General features: G+C 38.8%; 1 protein-coding gene across 1 annotated transcript in view; it reads left to right on the top strand.

Moving 5' to 3' along the window:
- Hdx (highly divergent homeobox) overlaps positions 1–21,507 on the top strand; it is a 92,312-nt gene that overhangs the window by 35,140 nt on the left and 35,665 nt on the right. The window contains exon 4 of the mRNA XM_052171155.1: positions 15,397–15,543. Coding sequence (XP_052027115.1) covers positions 15,397–15,543 — 147 coding nt within the window. The remainder of the gene's footprint in view (positions 1–15,396; positions 15,544–21,507) is intronic.

Below are 21,507 nucleotides of genomic sequence, written 5' to 3'. Positions count from 1 at the left end.
TTAAAAAAAATCATATATTTGGTTTAGTATGTAGCTAACTTGGTAGAGTGCTTACCTATAATGCACAAAGCTCTTGGCTTGTGTTCAAATGAAATAAATATATAGATTGTGGCCTTTTGATGGTTATATAAATCCCAATGATACTCTTACAATATATCATCTTAGGTAAAGAATTGTTCCAATCAATAAGTAAGATGGTGCACACATGCAGTTTTGTCTACTTGGAGGCTAATCCAAAGTGATTGCTTGATCACTAAAGTATAAGATCAGTCTTGACAATATGTGAATGCTCTGTTGAAGTATTTCCCTCATTTCTTGTCTTCTCAAAAGTTTTGGCTAAGAAACACAGAACAATAAGCAGAAGTTTATTTAGCAAAGCCAAACAAAACGAAGCAATTCATATTGGAGCTTGGAAGGGGCTGACATAACGGGGTAGGTAGGACCTCACTGGGCTCTATATTGTGAAGTTTTAATAAGTTTTTATGGATATTTGTGAGGATATTAGCATAGCTATGTAGGTGAGTCAATCTTTTTCTGCTTCCCATATTATGGTGGATTAGATCCCCCTTTGCGGGTATTTCTTCCCATGATCCTCTTGAAAAGCCCACAATGGGAATGTTAAAACCACAAAGTAAGTTATATATTGGAATGAGGATATTTTGAAGATGGAGATCCTTCTTTAGTGTGCCTGGGTTAGAACTGAGAAAATTCTATGGTCCCTGAGTTTGTGATATAGTGAGAAAAATCCAATTGTGCCTTCAAGGATATTTAGCTACAAGAGGCATTCTGATAGTCAGGTGCTATGGACACCAATAGCATAGCTACTCTTTCCTTGGTTCTCACACATCTAATTCCCTGCATAAGAAGCTGGCATAGCTAGCAAGGTACAGCCCCAGCTTTCTTTGTTACTCCCTGTCTAACCCCTTGCCTACTTAGTCCCAACCTCATTCGAAAAAATTCATTCTCAATCTCAGCAAGATATATGTGAGTTTTTACATCTCACCTTGCCACTGATGTATTCAATATGCTTGAAGGAGCAGTGGGCTTGATAGTAACAAAATTACAAGTACTTCCTGTATCCTCCATATACATGTTATTAGAATATGTATAGTGTTGATACCATTTTCCAGGGCCAATTAACATGTTCATGTGAGATTTCTTTCCTCCTTAGTTCTATTAATATGTTTTATTACATGATTGATTCTTGTATGCTGAACCATACTCATACTTCTTGGATCAATCCAGATTGATCATAATGTATGGTAAACATGCTTAGTTCCATTTCTCTATGATTGGATTCAATAACTTTTTTTCATAGAAGTTACTTAACATGTAGTAGCATAAAATCACAGTGTCCTTATCTGGCATGGGTATCAGATAATACTGGCCTCAAAAGAAAATCAAGTTTAGGGAGTTTTACTTTCTGTTCAATGTTTTCCAAATGTTTGAGAAGAATTGTTGTTAATTCTTAATGTTTAAATGAATTCCCTGCTGATGCCATATCTAGGCTGTTTTCTTTCCTGGGGGATTTTTATTATAAATTCCATCATTACCTGTTATTGGTCAGTTTAGATTTTTTTATTTCATTTAATTCAACATGGTTGGCTTGTATGGTTCTCAAAATTATCCATTTCTTTCCCTATTTCCCAATTGCTCATATTAATCCCTTATAATTCATGTGTTTATTTCCAGAAGTTTATGGGAACAGCCCTGGTGTCAGTTCAGCTCTAGGGGTGATAAGGCTGTATCATAATGAAAGGAGCAAGTGCAAAAGGGAGAAATCACATGACAAGAAGCTACAGAGAAAAGTGGCAATTTTAGTGCATACAAAACAGTTCTAAGATCAGGCAAATTAATGAGAGGAACTATCTTAACACTGTCAATTTGAAGCTATTTGTGTTTTAAATATATTGTCAAAGTTTTGTCTTGCACCTGGGACTTTTAGACAAGTGGCAAGTGGCAAGATAATTTCCTGGTACCTACATATTTTATTAAATTGAACTGTTTGTTATATATTATAACTGATATTTCATACTTATTGCAGAAGGTTTCCCATTCACAAATAAGAACACAGCTAAGTCATACTTATGATATAGGTTTGTGATTTTAACATTACAAGATGAAGTTCTCATTTTTATCTCTTTCTTGTACTTTCCCTGAATGAGTCTGAAATGTTTAAAGAATAATACACAAGGTTCTTTGCAGCACACTTGTCTCCACCATGCAAGGGCCTAGTGGGAAGGCCCTCAGGCTTCCACGAAGATGTGCATACTGTGCTCATGGACTTTCAGAACTGTGAACTAAAGAAATACTGTTTTTCTTTACATAACACATTTAAAGCAGAGAAAACCAGACAGACCACAACAGAAATCTATAAAATGGATTGGCAGTAAAGGAAAGAAAAAAATTAAGGCAAACATCTATCAAGGTTCAAATTTATTGTACAGAATCATGGGCCATACATAGATTTTAGTGGAAGGGAATGTAACGAAGCTTTAACTGCATCATGATGATACTGTCAAGAAAACAAATCATATTCTTTCCATAGTCAAAATAATCCATGGGCATCTGTACTATATGAAGAGTGAACTATAAATAGGAAACACATTAACCATACCTACTATTTTGTTTTTTTTCTTTTATTATTGGTTATTTATTTACATTTCAAATGTCCCCCTTCCCCATTTCCCCTTCATAAACCCCCTATCCCATCCCCTCTCTGTTTCTATAAGTGGGCTCCCCCACCCACCTTCCCATTCCTGCCTCACAGCCTTAGCATTCCCCTGCACTGGGTCATTGAGCCTTCACAGGACCAAGGGCTTCCCCTCCCATTGATGCCAGATAAAGCCATCCTCTGCCTTATATGCAGCTGGAGCGATCAGTGTCTCCATGTGTAATCTGGTTAGTGGTTTACTCCCTGGGAGCTCTGAGGGTTCTGACTGGTTAATATTGCTGTTCTTCCTATGGGGTTGCAAACCCCTTCATCTCCTACAGTTCTTCCTAGTGGAGTCCCAAGCTCAGTCCTTGGTTGTGAGTATGTGCATCTGTATTTGTCAGGCTCTAACGGAGCCTCTTAGGGACAGTCATACCAGGCTCCTGTCAGCAAGTGCTTCTTGGCATCAACAATAGCGTCTGGGTTTGATGGCTGCATATGGGATGGATCCCTAGGTAGGACAGTCTATGGCTGGTCTTTCTTTCAGTCTCTGCTCCACTCTTTGTCCATGTATTTCCTTTAGAAAGGAGCAATTCTGGGTTAAAACAATTTTTTTTGAGATGGGTGGGTGGCCCATCCCTCAACCAGGGGCCATGCCTAACCACTGAATATGGTCTCTACAGGTTCTTTCTCCCCTTTGTTGGGTATTTTAGCTAATGCCTTCCCTGCTGGGTCCTGGGAGCCTCTTGCTTTCCTGGTATCTGGGACTTTCAGGTGGCTACCCCCAGTTCCCCATCCCCCATTGCTACACACCTTTATTCAATTTCCTGCAGCTGGAGGAAATTGTACTGTCTCTCCCCTCTGTACTGTCTCTCCTTACACCTGATCCTGCTCCCCCTTTTCCTCTCCCCTCCTTTCTTTCTCCCAAGGCCCTCCCACCCCCTACCTCCCATGATTATTTTGTTCTCCCTTCTAAGTAGGACTGACTCATCCACACTTTGATCTTACTTCTTCTTGAGCTTTATATGATCTATGAGTTGTATCGTCGGTATTGCGAGCTTTTTTCCTAATATCCACTTATCAGTGAGTATATACTATGTGTGTTCTTTTGTGACTGGGCTACTTTCTAAAATCAGTAATAGTATTCATGGTATGGTCCTCTTTGCAAAAAAAGCTGGGGAAATTCCAAGTATTTCTAGCTAATTCTGCTCCTTTAAAAAGTGGTTATTCCCCTGAGGTATCTAGTATCTTGCTGGAATTATGTTTACCTCTAAATATCAAAGTATCTTGTACTTTTTACTTGTTTAGGATAGAGATAGACTTGTAGAGGAAGTAGGTATCAGGATGCTAATATTTATAAAGTCCCCATGATTATGAGCCTGGTGTGTGTCTGTCTGTCTCTCTCTCTCTCCCCCCCCCCTCTCTCTCTCTCTCTTTGTGTGTGTGTGTACACATACTTGCTTTTTTTTTTTTAAGATTTACTTTGTTTTATTTATGAGTACTCTATAGCTGCCTTCAGACATACCAGAAGAGGGCACCAGATCCCATTATAGATGGTCATGAGCCACCATGTGGTTGCTGGGAATTGAACTCAGGACCTCTGGAAGAGTAATGAGTGCTCTTAACCACTGAGCAATCTCTCTAGCACCCAGGATTTATTATTTAATCATTTTAGTGGTGCAAAGAAAGTAAGTCTCAGGAATTAAGTCACTTGCCCACAATTAAGAAGACAACGACCTAAGATTTAAATTTAGAATATTCTAGATTCCCACTAGTTTTCACTGATCAGACAAATCAGAGAGAGAGAGAGAGAGAGAGAGAGAGAGAGAGAGAGAGAGAGAGAGAGAGAGAGAGAGAATAGAAAATATATTGGTGATTTAGAATTGTGTATAACACACTATACACATAATTCTGGATATCTGCTGTAGGGCCTCTGCTTCAGTCAGCCATGCGGCTTTGAGGGTAAAAAGCTGGTATTTTACAGTGCTGGATTACTAAACTGTGATGGTCAAGAGGTTTGATATATTAAATACATTTGAAACATATTTTCTTTATAATGGGTTTATTGGCATGCAATCAGTTCAAGTTATGCCTATGAACTCTAGAAAGTAAACAAACAAAAAACAAAAACAAAACAGAAACTAAGATTTTCTTTACTGAAACTCAGGCTATGCAATGAAAGGCGTTTCTCCAGAATGAATTACAAATAGCTGTGATGTGTGTTAGTTAGGAGTCTCTAGGACGAGGAATCCAAGTGAATGAGTTTGCCACAGCAAGTTTGGAATGTGCTCCACAGTGGCAGCCCTTCTTAGCCCTGGGTGTGCTTGGCTGGGGAAGCCGGGTCCTAGAAGCTTGATGAATATCAAAGCCACCCTGTACTAGCACCTTTTGGGTTCTTTTCACACAAATTTAAAGAATGAAATTCCTAGACTAGAGAGAGAGAAAGAGTTTTAGAAAGCCGTATTTTATTGTAGGGAGTTTAAGAGGAAACAGAATGACCGAGAAGGAAGAGCCTCAGGAATGGGGCCCCGTTGCGGCTTACAGTCTCACTAGCCTGAGGAATCCAGCAGGAAGTGAGCTGGTTGGTCTGGTTTTCCCCTTTTCACTTCAGGTGTCCAGGTGCCTCACTGTCTCAGGAATGTTCTCAGGTCTGTTTTCAAGAAAGGGGTAAACCTTGAAAGAGAAAGAGATAAGAAAATTCCTGCCCAGCATCCCTGCTCTCTGACCAGGTGCAGAGGCAGTTGTCCTTGTTATCTGGCAAGGACAATTCCAGCTTCTAGCTACAAAAGAAACTGACTTTCTTTCTTTTCTTTCTTTCTTTTTTTTTTTTTTTTAATTAAAACTGCATAGGAATTTCATGTCTTCTGTTCCTGTCAAATGAAGACAAAGAATTGACTCACTCAAATATGGAGGCAGAGAAGTCTCAAAATCTGGGGTGATACCACCTCAATATAAGGCCACCAGACTGGCCTTGAACTCAGAAATCCACCTGCCTCTGCCTCCCAAGTGCAGGGATTACAGGCGTGCGCCACCACCGCCCAGCTTCGGTGTAGAATTTCTATGGAAAAATTATAGGCATAATTTCAAAGGGGACTCTACTGATGCTCACAGAAACATTTATTGGATGTAATGTATCCCCTCCCTTCATCAGAGAAACTTAGATTTGCAGTTGATGGTGAATAGTACAGACACCCAAAACTGTTCAAGTTACAGAGACTAAGACTGAGCCCTAATTTGAGCCCTAAATGAAACATCTATATCATACCACCTCCTCTCAAAATTCAGGGATCATTGCAGAAGAGGGCCAGAAAAAAATATAAGAGTCAGTAGAAAACTGCAAGGAAACTGTTTTCTGGATTCAGTAGGGCAGCAATCCATATGAATTCAAACCAGTTGCAACATGTACAAGATCAGATCAGACAAAACCTCAGGATAGAGAGGGAGAACTGGGCATTCAGTTATATCAGATGAGCCTGTATCAGATGAGCCATTAGCAACTATTAGCTACCGGAAGAGGAAGGATAAGTTGTTTCTAATAGTATAGCCACTGAACAGTCAACCACGCTAGAGTGGAAAGCCACATACCTAAGAATATTAGCACATATTGGTCCTGATGATAAGAAGATACCACGTTGCAGGGTAGGGAAGGGGAGGGTGTATATGGGTGTATGTGTATTTTTTTATACAAATCACTCAAATATATAATTCAGATAATTCTAGACACTAAAAGCATGGAAAGCAAAAAAAAAAAAAAAAAAAAAAAAAAAAAAAAAAAAAAAAAGAGGCAAGTTTTCTACAATATTACAAAGCCAAAATCCAGATAAAGATAGCAAAAACCAGTTTCCATTATGCATTCCTGCCTTCATTCCAGGGTATTTAACAATTTTGTCATCCCCTTGGTATCTGCAGCACACTGATTTCAGCCCTCCTTATGGACATCCAAGTCCACTGAAGCTCAACTCCCTTATATACAAATCTGCATTATATTTGTATATAAGATATGCACATCCTTCCACCCATATTACATTATGCCAATATTATAATGCCTAATACAATGAACAGCTATATCTAGGTGTTATGTTGTTTTAGGTGATAATAATGAGAAAGTAGTTTGTCCATATTTAGTGCAGACCCAACTATAACAGGCCTAATTGCATAGGACATGACTGAGAGAGAAGATGAACGATGCTCAAATGGAGGAGCTCAGAAATAGAGACTTCATTCCTATGGAGTAAGCACATTATTTAGCACTGGTAAATTCAAGTTTTGCCACCAGGACTATAAAGAGAACCCCTGCCTGTCTCATAAAAACCAAAAAAAAAAAAATTAAAAAAAATCAAGTTTTTTCAAATAAAATTATTTTCATATATATTTCCAATCCACAATCTGATTGAACCTATAGATGCACAACCCATAGGCACAGAGGACCAACTGCATTTATTTTTAAATCAATGTCTGGAAATCTAACTCAGTGGGAGAGCACTTGCCATGTACAAACAAGACTCATGGCTTCATCTCTAGCCTGCATTTCAAAATTTAAATGCCTTTCCTTTGGCAGGAATGCATCTGGGTTTAAAATGTTGAGATGTGTGGGTGGCACCATCCTTCAACTAGGGGCCATGCTTATCAACTGGAGGTGGTCTCTTACAGGTTCTATCTCCCCTTTGTTGCGTATTTCAGTTAATGTCATTGCTATTGGCTCCTGAGAGCCTCTCAATTCCCTGGAATCTGGGACTTTCTAGTAGCAGTACCCCATCCCCCACTGCTACATGTTTCTATTTCCTGACTCTCTGTATTTCTCTCCTATCCTTTCCAATACCTGATCCTACCTCTTTTTCACTCCCTCTCTTCTCTCCCTCCCTGTTCCCTCCCTCCCGTTACTTCCTGTGATTATTTTGTTCCCCCTTCTATGTAGTATTGAAGCATCCACACTTTGGTCTTCCTTCTTCGTAAGCTCCATATGGTGTTTAGATTGTGTTATGGGTATTCTGAGCTTTTGGGCTAATATCCATGAATCAGTGAGTACATACCATGTGTGTTCTTTTGTGACTGGGTTACCTCACTCAGGATGATATTTTCTAGTTCCATCCATTTGCCTAAGAATTTCATGAATTCATTGTTTTTAATAGCTTAGTAGTATTCCATTGTGTAAACATACCACATTTTCTGTATCCATTCCTCTGTTGAGGGATATCTAGGTTCTTTCCAGTTCTGGCTATTATAAATAGGGCTGCTATAAACATAGTGGAGCATGTGTCTTTGTTATATGTTAGAGCATCATTTGAGTATATGCCCAGTAGTGTTATAGCTGGGTCTTCAGGTAGAACTATTAACAATTTTCTGAGGAAACACCAAATTGACAATCCCACCAGCAATGGAGGAGTGTTCTTTCTCCACATCCTCACCAGCATCTGCTGTTGCCTGAGTTTTTGATCTTAGCCATTCTGAAATGTTTCTGTCCAAAGGAAAGACAGAGACGAAAACTAGAACAGAGACTGAAGGAAAGGCTATTTAGAGACTGCCCCACCTAGGGATCCATCCCATATGCAAACACCAAACCCAGACTATATTGCTGACACCAAGAAGTGCTTGCAGACAGGAGCCTGATATGGCTGTTCCCTGAGAGGTTCTACCAGCACCTGACTAACACAGATGCAGATACTCAAAACCAATTATTGGACTGAGCCCAGGGACCCCCAATGGAAGAGCTAGGGGAGGGACTGAAGGAGTTGAAGGAGATTGTAATCCCATAGGAAGAACAATATCAACTAACTGGACCACCCAGAGCTCCCAGGAACTAAACAACCAACTAAGGAGTACACCTGGAGGGAGCCATAGCTCCAACCCCATATGTAGCAGAGGATGGCCTTATCATCAGTGGGAAGGGGAAGAAGCTTGATGCCCCAATGTAGGGGGATGCTAGAGGGGTGAGGCAGGATTTGGGTGAGTGACAGAAGGTGCACACACCCTCATAGAGGGAAAGAGGTGGAGGGAGGGAATGGGATAGGGGCCTGGTTATGGAGGAGTAACCGGGAGGGGGATATCATTTGAAATGTAAACAAATAAAATGATTAATAAAAAAGTAAACTCATATTCACTAAGTAAACGCATCATTCTGCATGCCTAAGTATCTGTGGAAACCTAGGAGTGTCTCAACTGGTCTGCTCCGTTGTATTGCTGCAGTTACATTATTTAAACAACCTTTTTCATGGGCACTAGGAACAATACCTGATCTCAGAGTAACAGTTTGCTACTACCTCATAGACTATTAAACCGTGCTTGGAAACTGGTTACCATCAGTCCTTATCTGTACAAATCCTGTTTCCTACTACTTCAGAAACAGACTTTGTTCCCAAGTGCACATTAATATGGCTTTACATAGCATACAGTATCTGCAACTAGAATTAAATGTATTATTGCTCATCTCATCTGCTCAGTATGGGAAGTCATTGATTTTAGCCATTCTCATGACCCAGTGGCAGGAATCTCTAACAATATGAAGAGGAAAAATTCAAAGAACAAAACATGCTGCTGGGAATTTCTTCCCACCACACATGGTAATAGATAACCTTGTTATGGGTGTATCTATAGGATGAGCACAATATGTTAGCTAAAAATTGAAACTGAAAAATTAAAAGTATCATTGTTTAGGAATTGCCATTTTTGGATATATATAATCGAAATATTTGAACACTGGGCCTTGAGAGATGTCTCAATGGCCAAGAGTACCTACTGTTGTTCTCTTAGAGGATCCAAGTTGTTACCAGCACCTGTGATTTACAACTGTAATTCCAGCTCTGTGGCATATGAGACTCCTCTAGTTTTTGTGGATACCTACAGATCCATGTACACATAACAAAAAAGCAACAGCAGCAGCAACAACGGCAAAAATAATCTATTTTTAATGAATTTGAAAGGGAAATCTCAAAGAGATATATCTGCCTTATAGTTGAGGCATTTTTTGAAATAGTTGAAATATGGTAACAACCTAAACTTTATCAAGGGATGAATAGAGAAAATGTGGTATTTCTGTGTACATGCATATAACAATTTATAACATTGTGGATAGGCATATATAGAGAGAATAGAATATTATTCACCCCATATAAAAGGTAACCTTATAAGTATATGAATAATGATGAAAAGTATCATGTTAAGTGAAGTAGGCCTGGCACAGAATGACAAACACTGCATAATTATACTTACATGATTGATTTTTTTAAAAATAGTCAAATGTGCCAGGTATAATGGTTCATACCTAGTGAACCCAGAATTCAGGAAACTGATCAAGGGGGATTGGGAGTTCAGGCTAGCCTAGGCCATAATGTATGTATATCTGTAAATGTTGATACAGAAAGTTTAGCATAATATACTATTAGGTAGAAAAGTTTAAGTTATGGTATCATAGCCAGGGTGTGGTGGTGGCACATGCCTTTAATCCCAGTGCTTGGAAAGCAGAGGCAGGCAGATTTTTGAGTTCGAGGCCATCCTGGTCTACAGAGTGAGTTCCAGGACAGCCAGGGCTACACAGAGAAACCCTGTCTCAAGAATAAAAAAGTTATGGTATCATATGTATTAGGGATACACACACACACACACACACACACATGAAAGTATTACTAGTGGTTGACTTTTGGTGTTACATTTATAGGTTTTTCAGATAAGGATATATATATATATATATATATATATATATATATATATATACACACACACACACATATATATATACATATACATATATATACACATACATGCACATATACTAACACACATATAATTGTGTGTATATATATAATACATATATGTACATGTATTATGTATTATATATATACACACATACACACACTATATACACACATAAACACACACACAGTTACAAGCAAGAGGGAGAATCTTACACATAGCCTGTGTCTTCCCTAGTGCTTGCTATGCAGTTCAGGCTGCAACTCAGAGTAATTCTGTAATGATGGCAGTACAGTGTAAGCCATTGGACCTGGCTCTATATATGCATTTTAGTCCTAGAATGTTACTGAAGAATCTACTGCTAGTGGTTATATTGGGTGTTAAAATTAATATGTTTTCAGGTAAAGAAAGGGAAAACAGGAATTGATTTTATACTCTTTTATTTTTATTTGATTGTATTTCATATTAAGGGCTTTGTTTGAAGTTAGCACACTGACAATGCTTTTTTTTTTTATGTCACATTTAGGAAGCCCTGGACTTTTGGAATGCAACCCTTTGCACAAAGTCAACAGAATTATTGACAGTGTCCTTTACCTAAGCCAGAACTTTAGGCTTCAGTGTGTTTCCTAAAAGGAAGTTGACCTGAGAGTCCAATAGAAAGAAAAATTTAACTTCAATTTCAGTCTTCCTTAGGGGAGAATTCACCTTATCCTGTACATGTCCACTCACTCTGTTCCCTCTCTAAATGGGTCTTTGCAATTTTAATGCTAATTGATTTTTATTACCTTATTTATTTTCTTAGTTAAAATATGCTCTTAGAAGCTTTAAAAAGAACTGCGCTTCTTTCATAAGCTTCTACTTAATAGGCATTGTCATAATAGGTCGCCTTTAGCATTGCTAATGCTTAGACCCCAGCACATTTCTAGCAAATAAAATCAGGTTTTATTTAGTTCAATTTAAAGAATGAATCAGCTTTGGATGTCCTCTAAATGAATTACAAATTAATTGGCTGAGTGTATTCAGTGTTCTGTTCATTACTTCTTCCATTCTGACAGTAATGTAGGTTAACTCGCACTAGAGAATTTGGTGCAATGGAAATTCATGAGAATATTCATGACAGCAGTTGCAATGAATTATTTGAACCTTCCTAGAATCTTCTACAATTGATTTTATCCTGGGTTTTGTGAATTTTAATTCCACAACTGTTGTGCAATCAATGTAGAATGAATAAGTGTTGCGATTTTTATGTTGCAAATAACTTAGACCCCCTTGATGAGGAAAAAAAAAAACTTTAAATGGCATGTTTAGATTCATTCATTGAAAACATATGATTTAATAATATATTTTTAAGTAAGGAGAAACAGATTTAACTAGTAAACATTTTCAAATTTTATTTTTTAATTGGATGCATTGTGCACCTGAACAGATGCTTGTGTGCCAGGTGTTTGCAGTTGCCTGTGGAGACCAGAATAGGTGATCAGATAGATGCCTTGGAAATATAGTGATGGATAGTTGTGAGCCATCCAGCATCGGTACTGGGAATCATATTTTGATTCTCTAAAAGAAGAGTATGTTCTTAACTTTTTAGCCATCTTTCTATTCCTTTGAAATTGAATTTATTAATATACATGTTCAGAGAGCAAGGACGAGGAAGAGGAGCGATGGGGAGAGAGACACATAAAGACAGAGAGATGGAGACAGACACAGAAAGACGAAAGGCTCATTGAACCTCAAACTTGCCATTTTGTCTAGATTGGCTAGGTAAAAAACACCAGGAATCGAGTTAGCTTCACTTCCCAGTACAGGCTATAGGCACACTTGGCACATTCGACTTTCATGTGGGAGGTGGTGATTTGAGCTCAGGTCCTTGTGCTTACATAGCAAATGTTTTTTCTCACTGTACCATCTCCCCGGCCCTTGTTGTGCATATTTTATTTCCTACTTTTGAGTCTGATTTAGGAAGTTCTCTATATTAAATTGCAGTTAGAAATAACACATTAAAAGGAGCATATGTGTATGAAGTATTGAAGGGCATTCTTAGTGTGGAACCAAATAAACTTTATCTTAGGCAAAAGGCAGCACTGGAGCCTCTATTGCATTGCTTCTCCTGTGGAGATGTGAACAAATATGTATTCACTCAAAACCCAGCAACAAAGACAGACCAAAGGCAAGATTCCATTCAAATCCAGCCTGCGGAACAAGTGGGTTTATTGCGTTTACTTACTAGAGCAGGATGACTCAAAACCACCTGCATCACATAAAATGTCCACCCCAGCATATGTGAGACCAAACTCACTGAGCTGCCTCATAGAGTCCTGAATTCAATTACCCTGCAATATACTTTAGCACTTCTGAAAGCCACTAGTAGTGAGGAGGCAGGAGGGACTACTGGTTACATTCCCAGTTGAAGTCCTATACCCTTCCATCTGCTCTACTAGAGACTATTGGTAGTTCCAGGACTACTAGCAGAGCCCTGACTGTTAATATATATTGTTTTCTTTTCTTGCCTGATGAGGGGGTCAGGGTTATCTTCGCTATATGTTGGTAATGAGAAAGTCATATTATGCTCAGATGAACTAATTATACTAAAACAACCGCATACCCCAAACATCTTAATTTGCAACACTTTTAAAATCATTCTTATAATCTCGTCTTTCTCTCTCTCTCTCTCTCTCTCTCTCTCTCTCTCTCTCTCTCTCTCAACTATCTATCCCTCTTAATCTGTCTCTCAACAATCTATCCCTATCTATCTCTGCCTTTCTTCATACCTCCCTCCCTCTTTTTCTCTACCTGTCAATCTACCCAACTTCCTGTTTCTTCTCTCCACTGCATCCCACCTTTTCTCTCCCTACCTTCTACCTCCCACTCTCCTTTCATTTCTCCTTTATCTTACCACACAAACATGTATACACATGGATTTTATATATATATATATATATATATATATATATATATATATATATATATATATACAATTGTATATGTAGATTTTTCCAGTATTCCATAACATAATTGGGTATATCATAGGATAAAGCTTACAGAAAAAGAATTAGAGGTATTTCTATTTCTACCTCTGCATTGGACCCTTTGTGACCTACTGAACACATTATTTGACTTTTCCTGATGCCTCATCAGCAAAATGATAGTCATTATTCTATCATTTTTCTAGTTTGCTTCCCAGGGACACCTCTGAGACTCATTGAATTAAACAATGTATAAAGTATGTACTATATTTTTTAAAGTCTAAGAACAAAAAGGGTTAGGTTTATTGGAAACTTTTGGAGACTATAAATATGATTCATTTTTCATAATTACAATGTCCTCTTACATTTTACTAATTCGTCTTTTAAATTCATCATGTTACCAAGAGTCCTTAAGTTCATAAACCTGCTGCATTGTAAAAGTTGTAACAAATTGATAAAGCAAATAGATTTGTTTGCAGTTTGGCCAAACTGGGAGGAAACAGATTTATAGTTTCTCTCTACATTTTCTGTAGCAATATTAGAATTTTATAGAAAAGATGAAGTAAGCTATGAAATATATATTGGTTAATTTAAGTTGTCAGAATTGTGTGAAATTTCTTCTTGGGAAGCAAATGCTTAGGGGCCTTTAGAGTTTAACTCCACCTGTAAGAAAACTTTAGATTAACACCAAAGGGCAGGCAGCATAGTGATATTAGGCTATATTTGGTGTGTGTGTGTGTGTGTGTGTGTGTGTGTGTGTGGCTGGCTGGCTGTGTCAGTGTGTTTCTGTATGTGTATGTATGTTTCTATATGTTTCAGGCGTACATATATGTATAAATTTACATATGCATGTTGAACAGGATTCCCTCACCAGGAATAATAGGCTTCTTTTGAGACAGGGACTCAATTGGCCTGCAGTTCAACAGTTAGGCTAGGACTGGCTGACCATTGAGAGACAGGAAATCTTCTGTCTCTGTCTCCCCAACACTTGCTTTATAAGAATATGCCATCATTTCGGGCTTTTACATGGGTGACTAGGACTCAAAGCAAACCATTCTCTTACATGCAAAGCCAGCCCTTTACTGAGTAAGCTGTTATCCACAGTCTCTATCTCTGTTAATTTTATATAATTTATGAGTGGAAACGTGTGCATTATAAGTAAAAGTCTGAAAGAATATAAATTAAAATGCTAAGTGTTCTTCCAGGTTGTTAATTTAAATCATCTTCTTGTTTATGTGTTTGCTATAATGAACATGTTTGCAGAGTGAAGAGTACTGCATTCCTGTCACTTAAAAGCAAATCTACTCCTTTCACCCTAGTATACTTATTATGGAAATTTAAAACAGTGAAAATGTATATTTTAATACTGAAGAAATATGGCAAAACTTATAAAATTTGTTTATCTTTTATATTTGATGGACAGTTGGGTTCATCAACTCAGTCTCAGGCTGTCTGGATTTTAGACAATCTAAGAATCAGAAATTAGTCTAAGCAAATGGGTTTATTTACATTTTGGCCAAAGTGTGGGGAGCATCTAATTTCCTCCCCACCATGCCTGTAGGCATCTTATAACTTATAGAAAGCCAGGAGACAAGGCTAGAGCATACACAATTTAACTGTGAGATAGACCAATTAGTCCTATTGTGGGAACAAGGAGATCTGGGTCCTAAGTTTTCTCTAATAAAGTGTTTGTTGTTATTTTGTTTTAATTTACATCCAGATAGAGAAACATGAGACCTTAAAGACACACCACTTTGAAAGAGAAAATAATATTTTTGAGTATAAGAGTCTCACCCATTCTGGGCTTGATAAGAATTCTTTGTTACAAGTCTATTATTGCCTTGAGAGGTGGAGAAGGCCAGCCTTTTGCAGCTTTGCTTAGGAGGTCAGTTTGAACTCCTGACGCCTGTGTTCCCTTTAAACATTGCTAATTTTTGATAGTTAAAAAAATGCAGTCTGATAGCTGAAAGAAGAGGCATAAGTGTCTCTTAGAATATCTCTGGATCACTGTCACAATGTTATATATTGAACTTAACTTGCTACTTCCCACCCTATTTATCTTCTCATATTAAAATTTAAATATTTATTTTCTAGCTACAAGACCGCACTCAATTCAGTGACCGAGACTTGGCTACTCTTAAGAAGTACTGGGACAATGGTATGACCAGCCTGGGCTCTGTATGTAGAGAGAAAATTGAAGCTGTTGCAACTGAATTAAATGTCGACTGTGAAATAGTTCGGGTAAGACATGTTCATTAATTTTCATGCTTTAGTTAATAACAAAAATGAGAGATTGAAAACTAGCATCATGGGGTACTGCAAACAATATCATTAATGACATGAAAAGACCTGCATAGTGGGAGAGTGGGAGAAAATTTTTTCTTTTAGATTGTTCATTTATTTATTTATTTATTCATTCATTCATTCATTCATTCACTTTACATCTCAATATCACCCCCCTCCTCTCAGCCCTCCCCAGCTCCTCTACTCATTACCCCCTCTCCTCCACTCATTCCCTCTTCACCTCCTCTGAGAAGGAAGAGCCCCTCTTCCCGCATTATCACCCCACCCTGTCATATCAAGTCACTGTAGGACTAGGCACATCCTCTCCCCCTGAGACCAGACAAGGAGACCCAGTTACAGGAATAGGAGCTATAGTCTGTCAACAGAGTCAGGGACAGTCCCCCACTTCAGTTGTTGGGGGACCCATATAAAGACCAAGCTGCACATATGCTACATATGTGCCAGGGGCCTAGTTTCAGCCCATGTATGATCTTTAGTTGGTGATTAGTTCTAGGAACCCCCAAAGTTAGAGGTTAGTTGATTCTTCTGGACTTCCTATCCACTTCATGTCATTCAAACCTTCCTCCAACTTTTCTACAAGTCTTTGAGCATCTGATGTTTGGGTGTGAGTCTCTGTATGTATTTCCATCACCTACGGAATGGAGCCTCTCAGAGGACAGTTATCTAGGATCCTCTCTACAGGCATAACAGATTATCATGGTATCAGGAATTGGTTCTTGCCCATGGGATGGGTCTCAGTTTGGGCCAGTCATTGGTTGGCCATTTCCCCAGTCTCTGCTCATCTGTCTCTGCACAACTTGTAGGCAGGACGCATTTTGGGTCTAAGGTTTTGTGGGTAGGTAGGTGTCCTTATCTCTCTACAGGGAGTCCTGCCGGGCTATAGAGGGTAGCTACCTCAGGATCCATATTTCTGAGTGCTAGGAGTCTCAGCTAGTGTCAACTCATAGATACCCCCTCCACCCCTGTCCATTACCAATTTCTGTTCTCTCTCTACTCCTTTCCCTACATCTGATCCATCCAGCCTGTTTCCCCATCCCCTCTCCCAGTGAGTTCCCTCCATCCATCCACCTCCGATTTCTATTTTATTTCCCCTTCTGAGAAAGATTCAAACATCCTCCTTTGTCTTGTTATTTGGTTTGTTTGGATCTGTGGATTTCAGTGTGGTTGTTGTGCACTTTATGGCTAATGTCCACTTATCAGTCAGTACATACCATGCATTCAGGATGGTATTTTCTAGTCCATCTATTTGCTTGCAAATTTCATGATGTCTTTTTTTCTTTTTTTTCCTTTTTTTTTATTCAATATATTTTTATTTACATTTCAAATGATTTCCCCTTTTCTAGACCCCCACTCCCCAAAAGTCCCATCAGCCCCCTTCCCTCCCCCTGTTTTTCCACCCAACCCTTCCCACTTCCCTGTTCTGGTTTTGCCCTATACTGCTTCACTGAGTCTTTCCAGAACCAGGGGCCACTCCCCCATTCTTCTTGTACCTCATTTGATGTGTGGATTATGTTTTTGGTATTCCAGTTTTCTAGGTTAATATCCACTTATTAGTGAGTGCATACCATGATTCATCTTTTGAGTCTGGGTTACCTCACTTAGTATGATGTTCTCCAGCTCCATCCATTTGCCTAAGAATTTCATGAATTCATTGTTTGTAATGGCTGAATAGTACTCCATTGTGTATATATACCACATTTTTTGCATCCACTCTTCTGTTGAGGGATACCTGGGTTCTTTCCAGCTTCTGGCAATTATAAATAGGGCTGCTATGAACATAGTGGGACATGTATCCTTATTACATGGTGGGGAATCCTCTGGGTATATGCCCAGGAGTGGTATAGCAGGATCTTCTGGAAGTGAGGTGCCCAGTTTTCGGAGGAACCGCCAGACTGATTTCCAGAGTGGTTGTACCAATTTGCAGCCCCACCAGCAGTGGAGGAGTGTTCCTCTTTCTCCACACCCTCTCCAACACCTGCTGTCTCCTGAATTTTTAATTTTAGCCATTCTGACTGGTGTAAGGTGAAATCTCAGGGTTGTTTTGATTTGCATTTCCCTAATGACTAATGAAGTTGAGCATTTTTTAAGATGCTTCTCCTCCATTCAAAGTTCTTCAGGTGAGAATTCTTTGTTTAACTCTGTACCCCATTTTTTAATAGGGTTGTTTGGTTTTCTGGAGTCTAACTTCTTGAGTTCTTTATATATATTGGATAGTAGCCCTCTATCTGATGTAGGATTGGTGAAGATCTTTTCCCAATTTGTTGGTTGCCGATCTGTCCTCTTGATGGTGTCCTTTGCCTTACAGAAACTCTGTAACCTTATGAGGTCCCATTTGTCAATTCTTGCTCTTAGAGCATACGCTATTGGTGTTCTGTTCAGAAACTTTCTCCCTGAACCGATGTCCTCAAGGGTCTTCCCCAGTTTCTTTTCTATTAGCTTCAGAGTGTCTGGCTTTATGTGGAGGTCCTTGATCCATTTGGAGTTGAGCTTAGTACAAGGAGACAAGGATGGATCAATTCCAATTCTTCTGCATGCTGACCTCCAGTTGAACCAGCACCAATTGTTGAGAAGGCTATCATTTTTCCATTGGATTTTTTCATCCCCTTTGTCGAGGATCAAGTGGCAATAGGTGTGTGGGTTCATTTCTGGATCTTCAATCCTGTTCCATTGATCCGCCTGCCTGTCACTGTACCAGTACCATGCAGTTTTTAACACTATTGCTCTGTAGTATTGCTTGAGGTCAGGGATACTGATACCCCCAGAATTTCTTTTATTGTTGAGAATAGTTTTAGCTATCCTGGGTTTTTTGTCATTCCAGATGAATTTGAGGATTGCTCTTTCTTCCATTGTATAAACGAACCATATTTTCTTTATCCATTTCTCTGTTGGACGTCTGGGTTGTTTCCAGTTTCTGGCTGCTATAAACATAGCTGAACAAGTGTCCTTGTGGAATGGTAGAGAATCTTTTGGGTATATTCCCAGGAGTAATATAGCTGGGTCTTGAGGTATTACTAGTTCCAATTTGCTGACAAACCACCAAATTGATTGACAGAGTAGTTTGTATTCCCATCAGCTAGGAGGAGTATTCCCATTACTAATGGGAAACATGTTTTTAAAAATTATATATCAGATAAGAAAATTATATGCAGTATGTAAATAACACAATTGAACTATTAAAAGGCAAATAAATCATTTTAATTATAAAAGGTATATTGAAACATTTCTCCAAAGTATCCCATACACTCATAATAAATGATAAATAAAAATAATTTTATTGATCAATTGTGGGAACAATTAGTTTATATTCCATTTGAATGACATTTATAGGATGTTGAGATAATTTTGTCCCATTGTAAATATTTAATAATGTTTCTGTAAGGGACAAATGCCTCTTTAATTTTTTTAACCATCTGATGGTTTCTTTGGTATAAAGATTTCTACCATTGGGTTTCCAAGTCTCATTCAACTCAGAGGAAGAAATGATAACATTTGGCATTATGCAAAGTTATTGCATGGCTTCCGCCTTACTTGAGGGTCACCACAAAAGACCAAGAGGGAGATACTATTAAAGAACAAGTAACAAAATATAAAAGTCTTCCAGATGAAATAACATTTTTTCAAACACATAAAGAGAAGACGAAGGGCAAAGGTTTTTCAAATCCTACTCTAAAAACACTTACTGTCCTAGTCAGTGCTTTCCTTCTTGTTGTGATCCAGATGTAAAACCAATTTTCATCCTGTGTTTGCCAAGTATGCTGCTGTGCAGAGTGTATACTTTCAATGAGAAAGAAATGCATCAGGAACATCCTGTTCTAAAGGAGTTTCAAATATAGCAAGAGAAATGATGCAAAAAAATGACTGGAGACTTTTTTTTTACATTATTCCTCATTTTTTTAATTTGTTCGTTAATTTATTTATCCACTTTACATCCTGATTGTAGCCCCCCCTCCCACTTCCCCCAATACACACAACCCCTCTCCCTCCCCACATTTGTCCTCTGAGAATGGAATGCTCTCCTGGGTACCAAGGATCCACAGGAAGACATCAGAGTCAGGGACAGCCACTGCTTCAGTTGTTGGAGGACCAACATGAAGACCAAGATGCACATTTGCTACATATGTGCAGAGCAGGCGATACTAGGTCCAGCCCGTGCTTGCTCCTTAGTTAGTGGTTCAGTCTCTGGGAGTCCCTAAGGGTCCAGGTTGGTTGCCTCTGTTGGCCTTCCTGTGGAGTCGCAATCCTCCCCGCAAATGTTTTACAAGACTTCCAAAGCTCTATCTAATGTTTGGCTGTGACTCTCTGCAACTCTTTCCATCAACTGCTGGGTGGAGCCTCTCAGGAAGCATTTTTGCTAGGCTTCTGTCTGCAAGCATAACAGAATATCATTGATAGTGTCAGGGATTGGTTCTTGCCCATGGGGTGGGTTTCAAATGGGCCAGTCATTGGTAGTCCATTCCTTTAGTTCTGCTCCATTTTTTTTGTCCCTGCATATCTTGTAGGCAGGATACAGTTTGGATCAAATGATTTGTGGGTGGGTTAGTGTCCTTATTCTTCCCCTGGGAGTTCTGCCTGGTTACAGGAGTTGGCCACTTCAGGTTCCATATTCCCCACTGCTAGGAGTCCTAGCTAGAGTCAACTTCACAGACTCCCTGGAGCATTCCCTATCCAGGATCTTTGGCAAGTCCTAGAGAGATTTGCTACACTGCCTCCCCCAACCCAAATGATGATTTCTATTCTCTCTCCTCTGGTTTTATTAATGTGGGATTATAACATGGAGAACCTAAGTAAAGTTAAATAGGGAAATGTGGAGTTCTGTTTTTATCATTTTAAATTTTATTTGTAAGAATCAAACCTACTTCCTTGAGTAAAAATGCCTGTTTTGCAAGCCATAACCTAGATTTGAGCCTCATTTTCTAAGATAGAAAAGAACTAATTAGCAACTGGAAGTTGTTGTCTGTTTTTCACATGTACACGGTGTCATGTGTGTACTTGAGCATGAGCATGCACCCCCTCCACACACACACTAACAATAAATAAAACAACTAAATAATTTTCATTGAAATAGAATAATATCACTTTACCCCTTCACTTTCCTCCATCCATCCCTTCCCAGTTATCCTCTCATGTCTTCTTTAAGTTGATAGCCTCTTTTTCTTTGATTGCCATTATTACACACACATACAAACATACACATGGGGTTGTGACACTTTTGTTTTTGGTACTTGATACTAATGTTTCCCCAAACCTATACAACTATAAATACAACTTGCTGAGTCCTTTGTTGTTTGTATATATGATTTTAGTGCTAGTCATTCTGCATTAGACAACCAACAAGGTAGGGGTGGCCATTCCCAGGATAGGCTAATTTTCCTGCTCTCCAGAGTCATTAGTTGCTGGGTGGGACCCCACAAAATTCTTTCCATTTCATGATAATATACCCATTGATCTTGTCATTGTTCCAGTCTTGTTTATGTAGCCCATTCCATAGCTAGATTGTTTCACCACACACTTCCTAGTATTCTGGCTCTTAGAGCTTTTCTGCCCTCTCTTCCATGATATTCCTTGAGACACAGAGAGAGGAATTGTGATGCAGATGCATATTCTGGGGCTGAATTCCCCACAGTTTGTTGATCTCTGCATTGTGTCCAGTTGTAGTTTTCAATGATGGTTTTTATTTGCTATAAGGAGGGTCTTCCTTGGTAGCTACACTTATCTCTGGGGAAAAGGATAAGTTTAGAATGTAGTAAAGAATTATGCTGGTCTAGCACAGTGGCAGAAATCGATTGTTTTCTAAGGACTTCTCTAGCCCTTGGAAGTTTGCTAGGTTTCCAGTACCAGGTATGATTTTCCTCTTGTTGAATGGGTCTTAAGTGCAATTAGACAACTCTTGGCTGCAACTGA

Source organism: Apodemus sylvaticus, chromosome X, assembly GCF_947179515.1.
Source record: "Apodemus sylvaticus chromosome X, mApoSyl1.1, whole genome shotgun sequence".
Classification (NCBI taxonomy): Eukaryota; Metazoa; Chordata; class Mammalia; order Rodentia; family Muridae; genus Apodemus; species Apodemus sylvaticus.
This window is presented reverse-complemented; position numbering and strand designations above follow the sequence as displayed.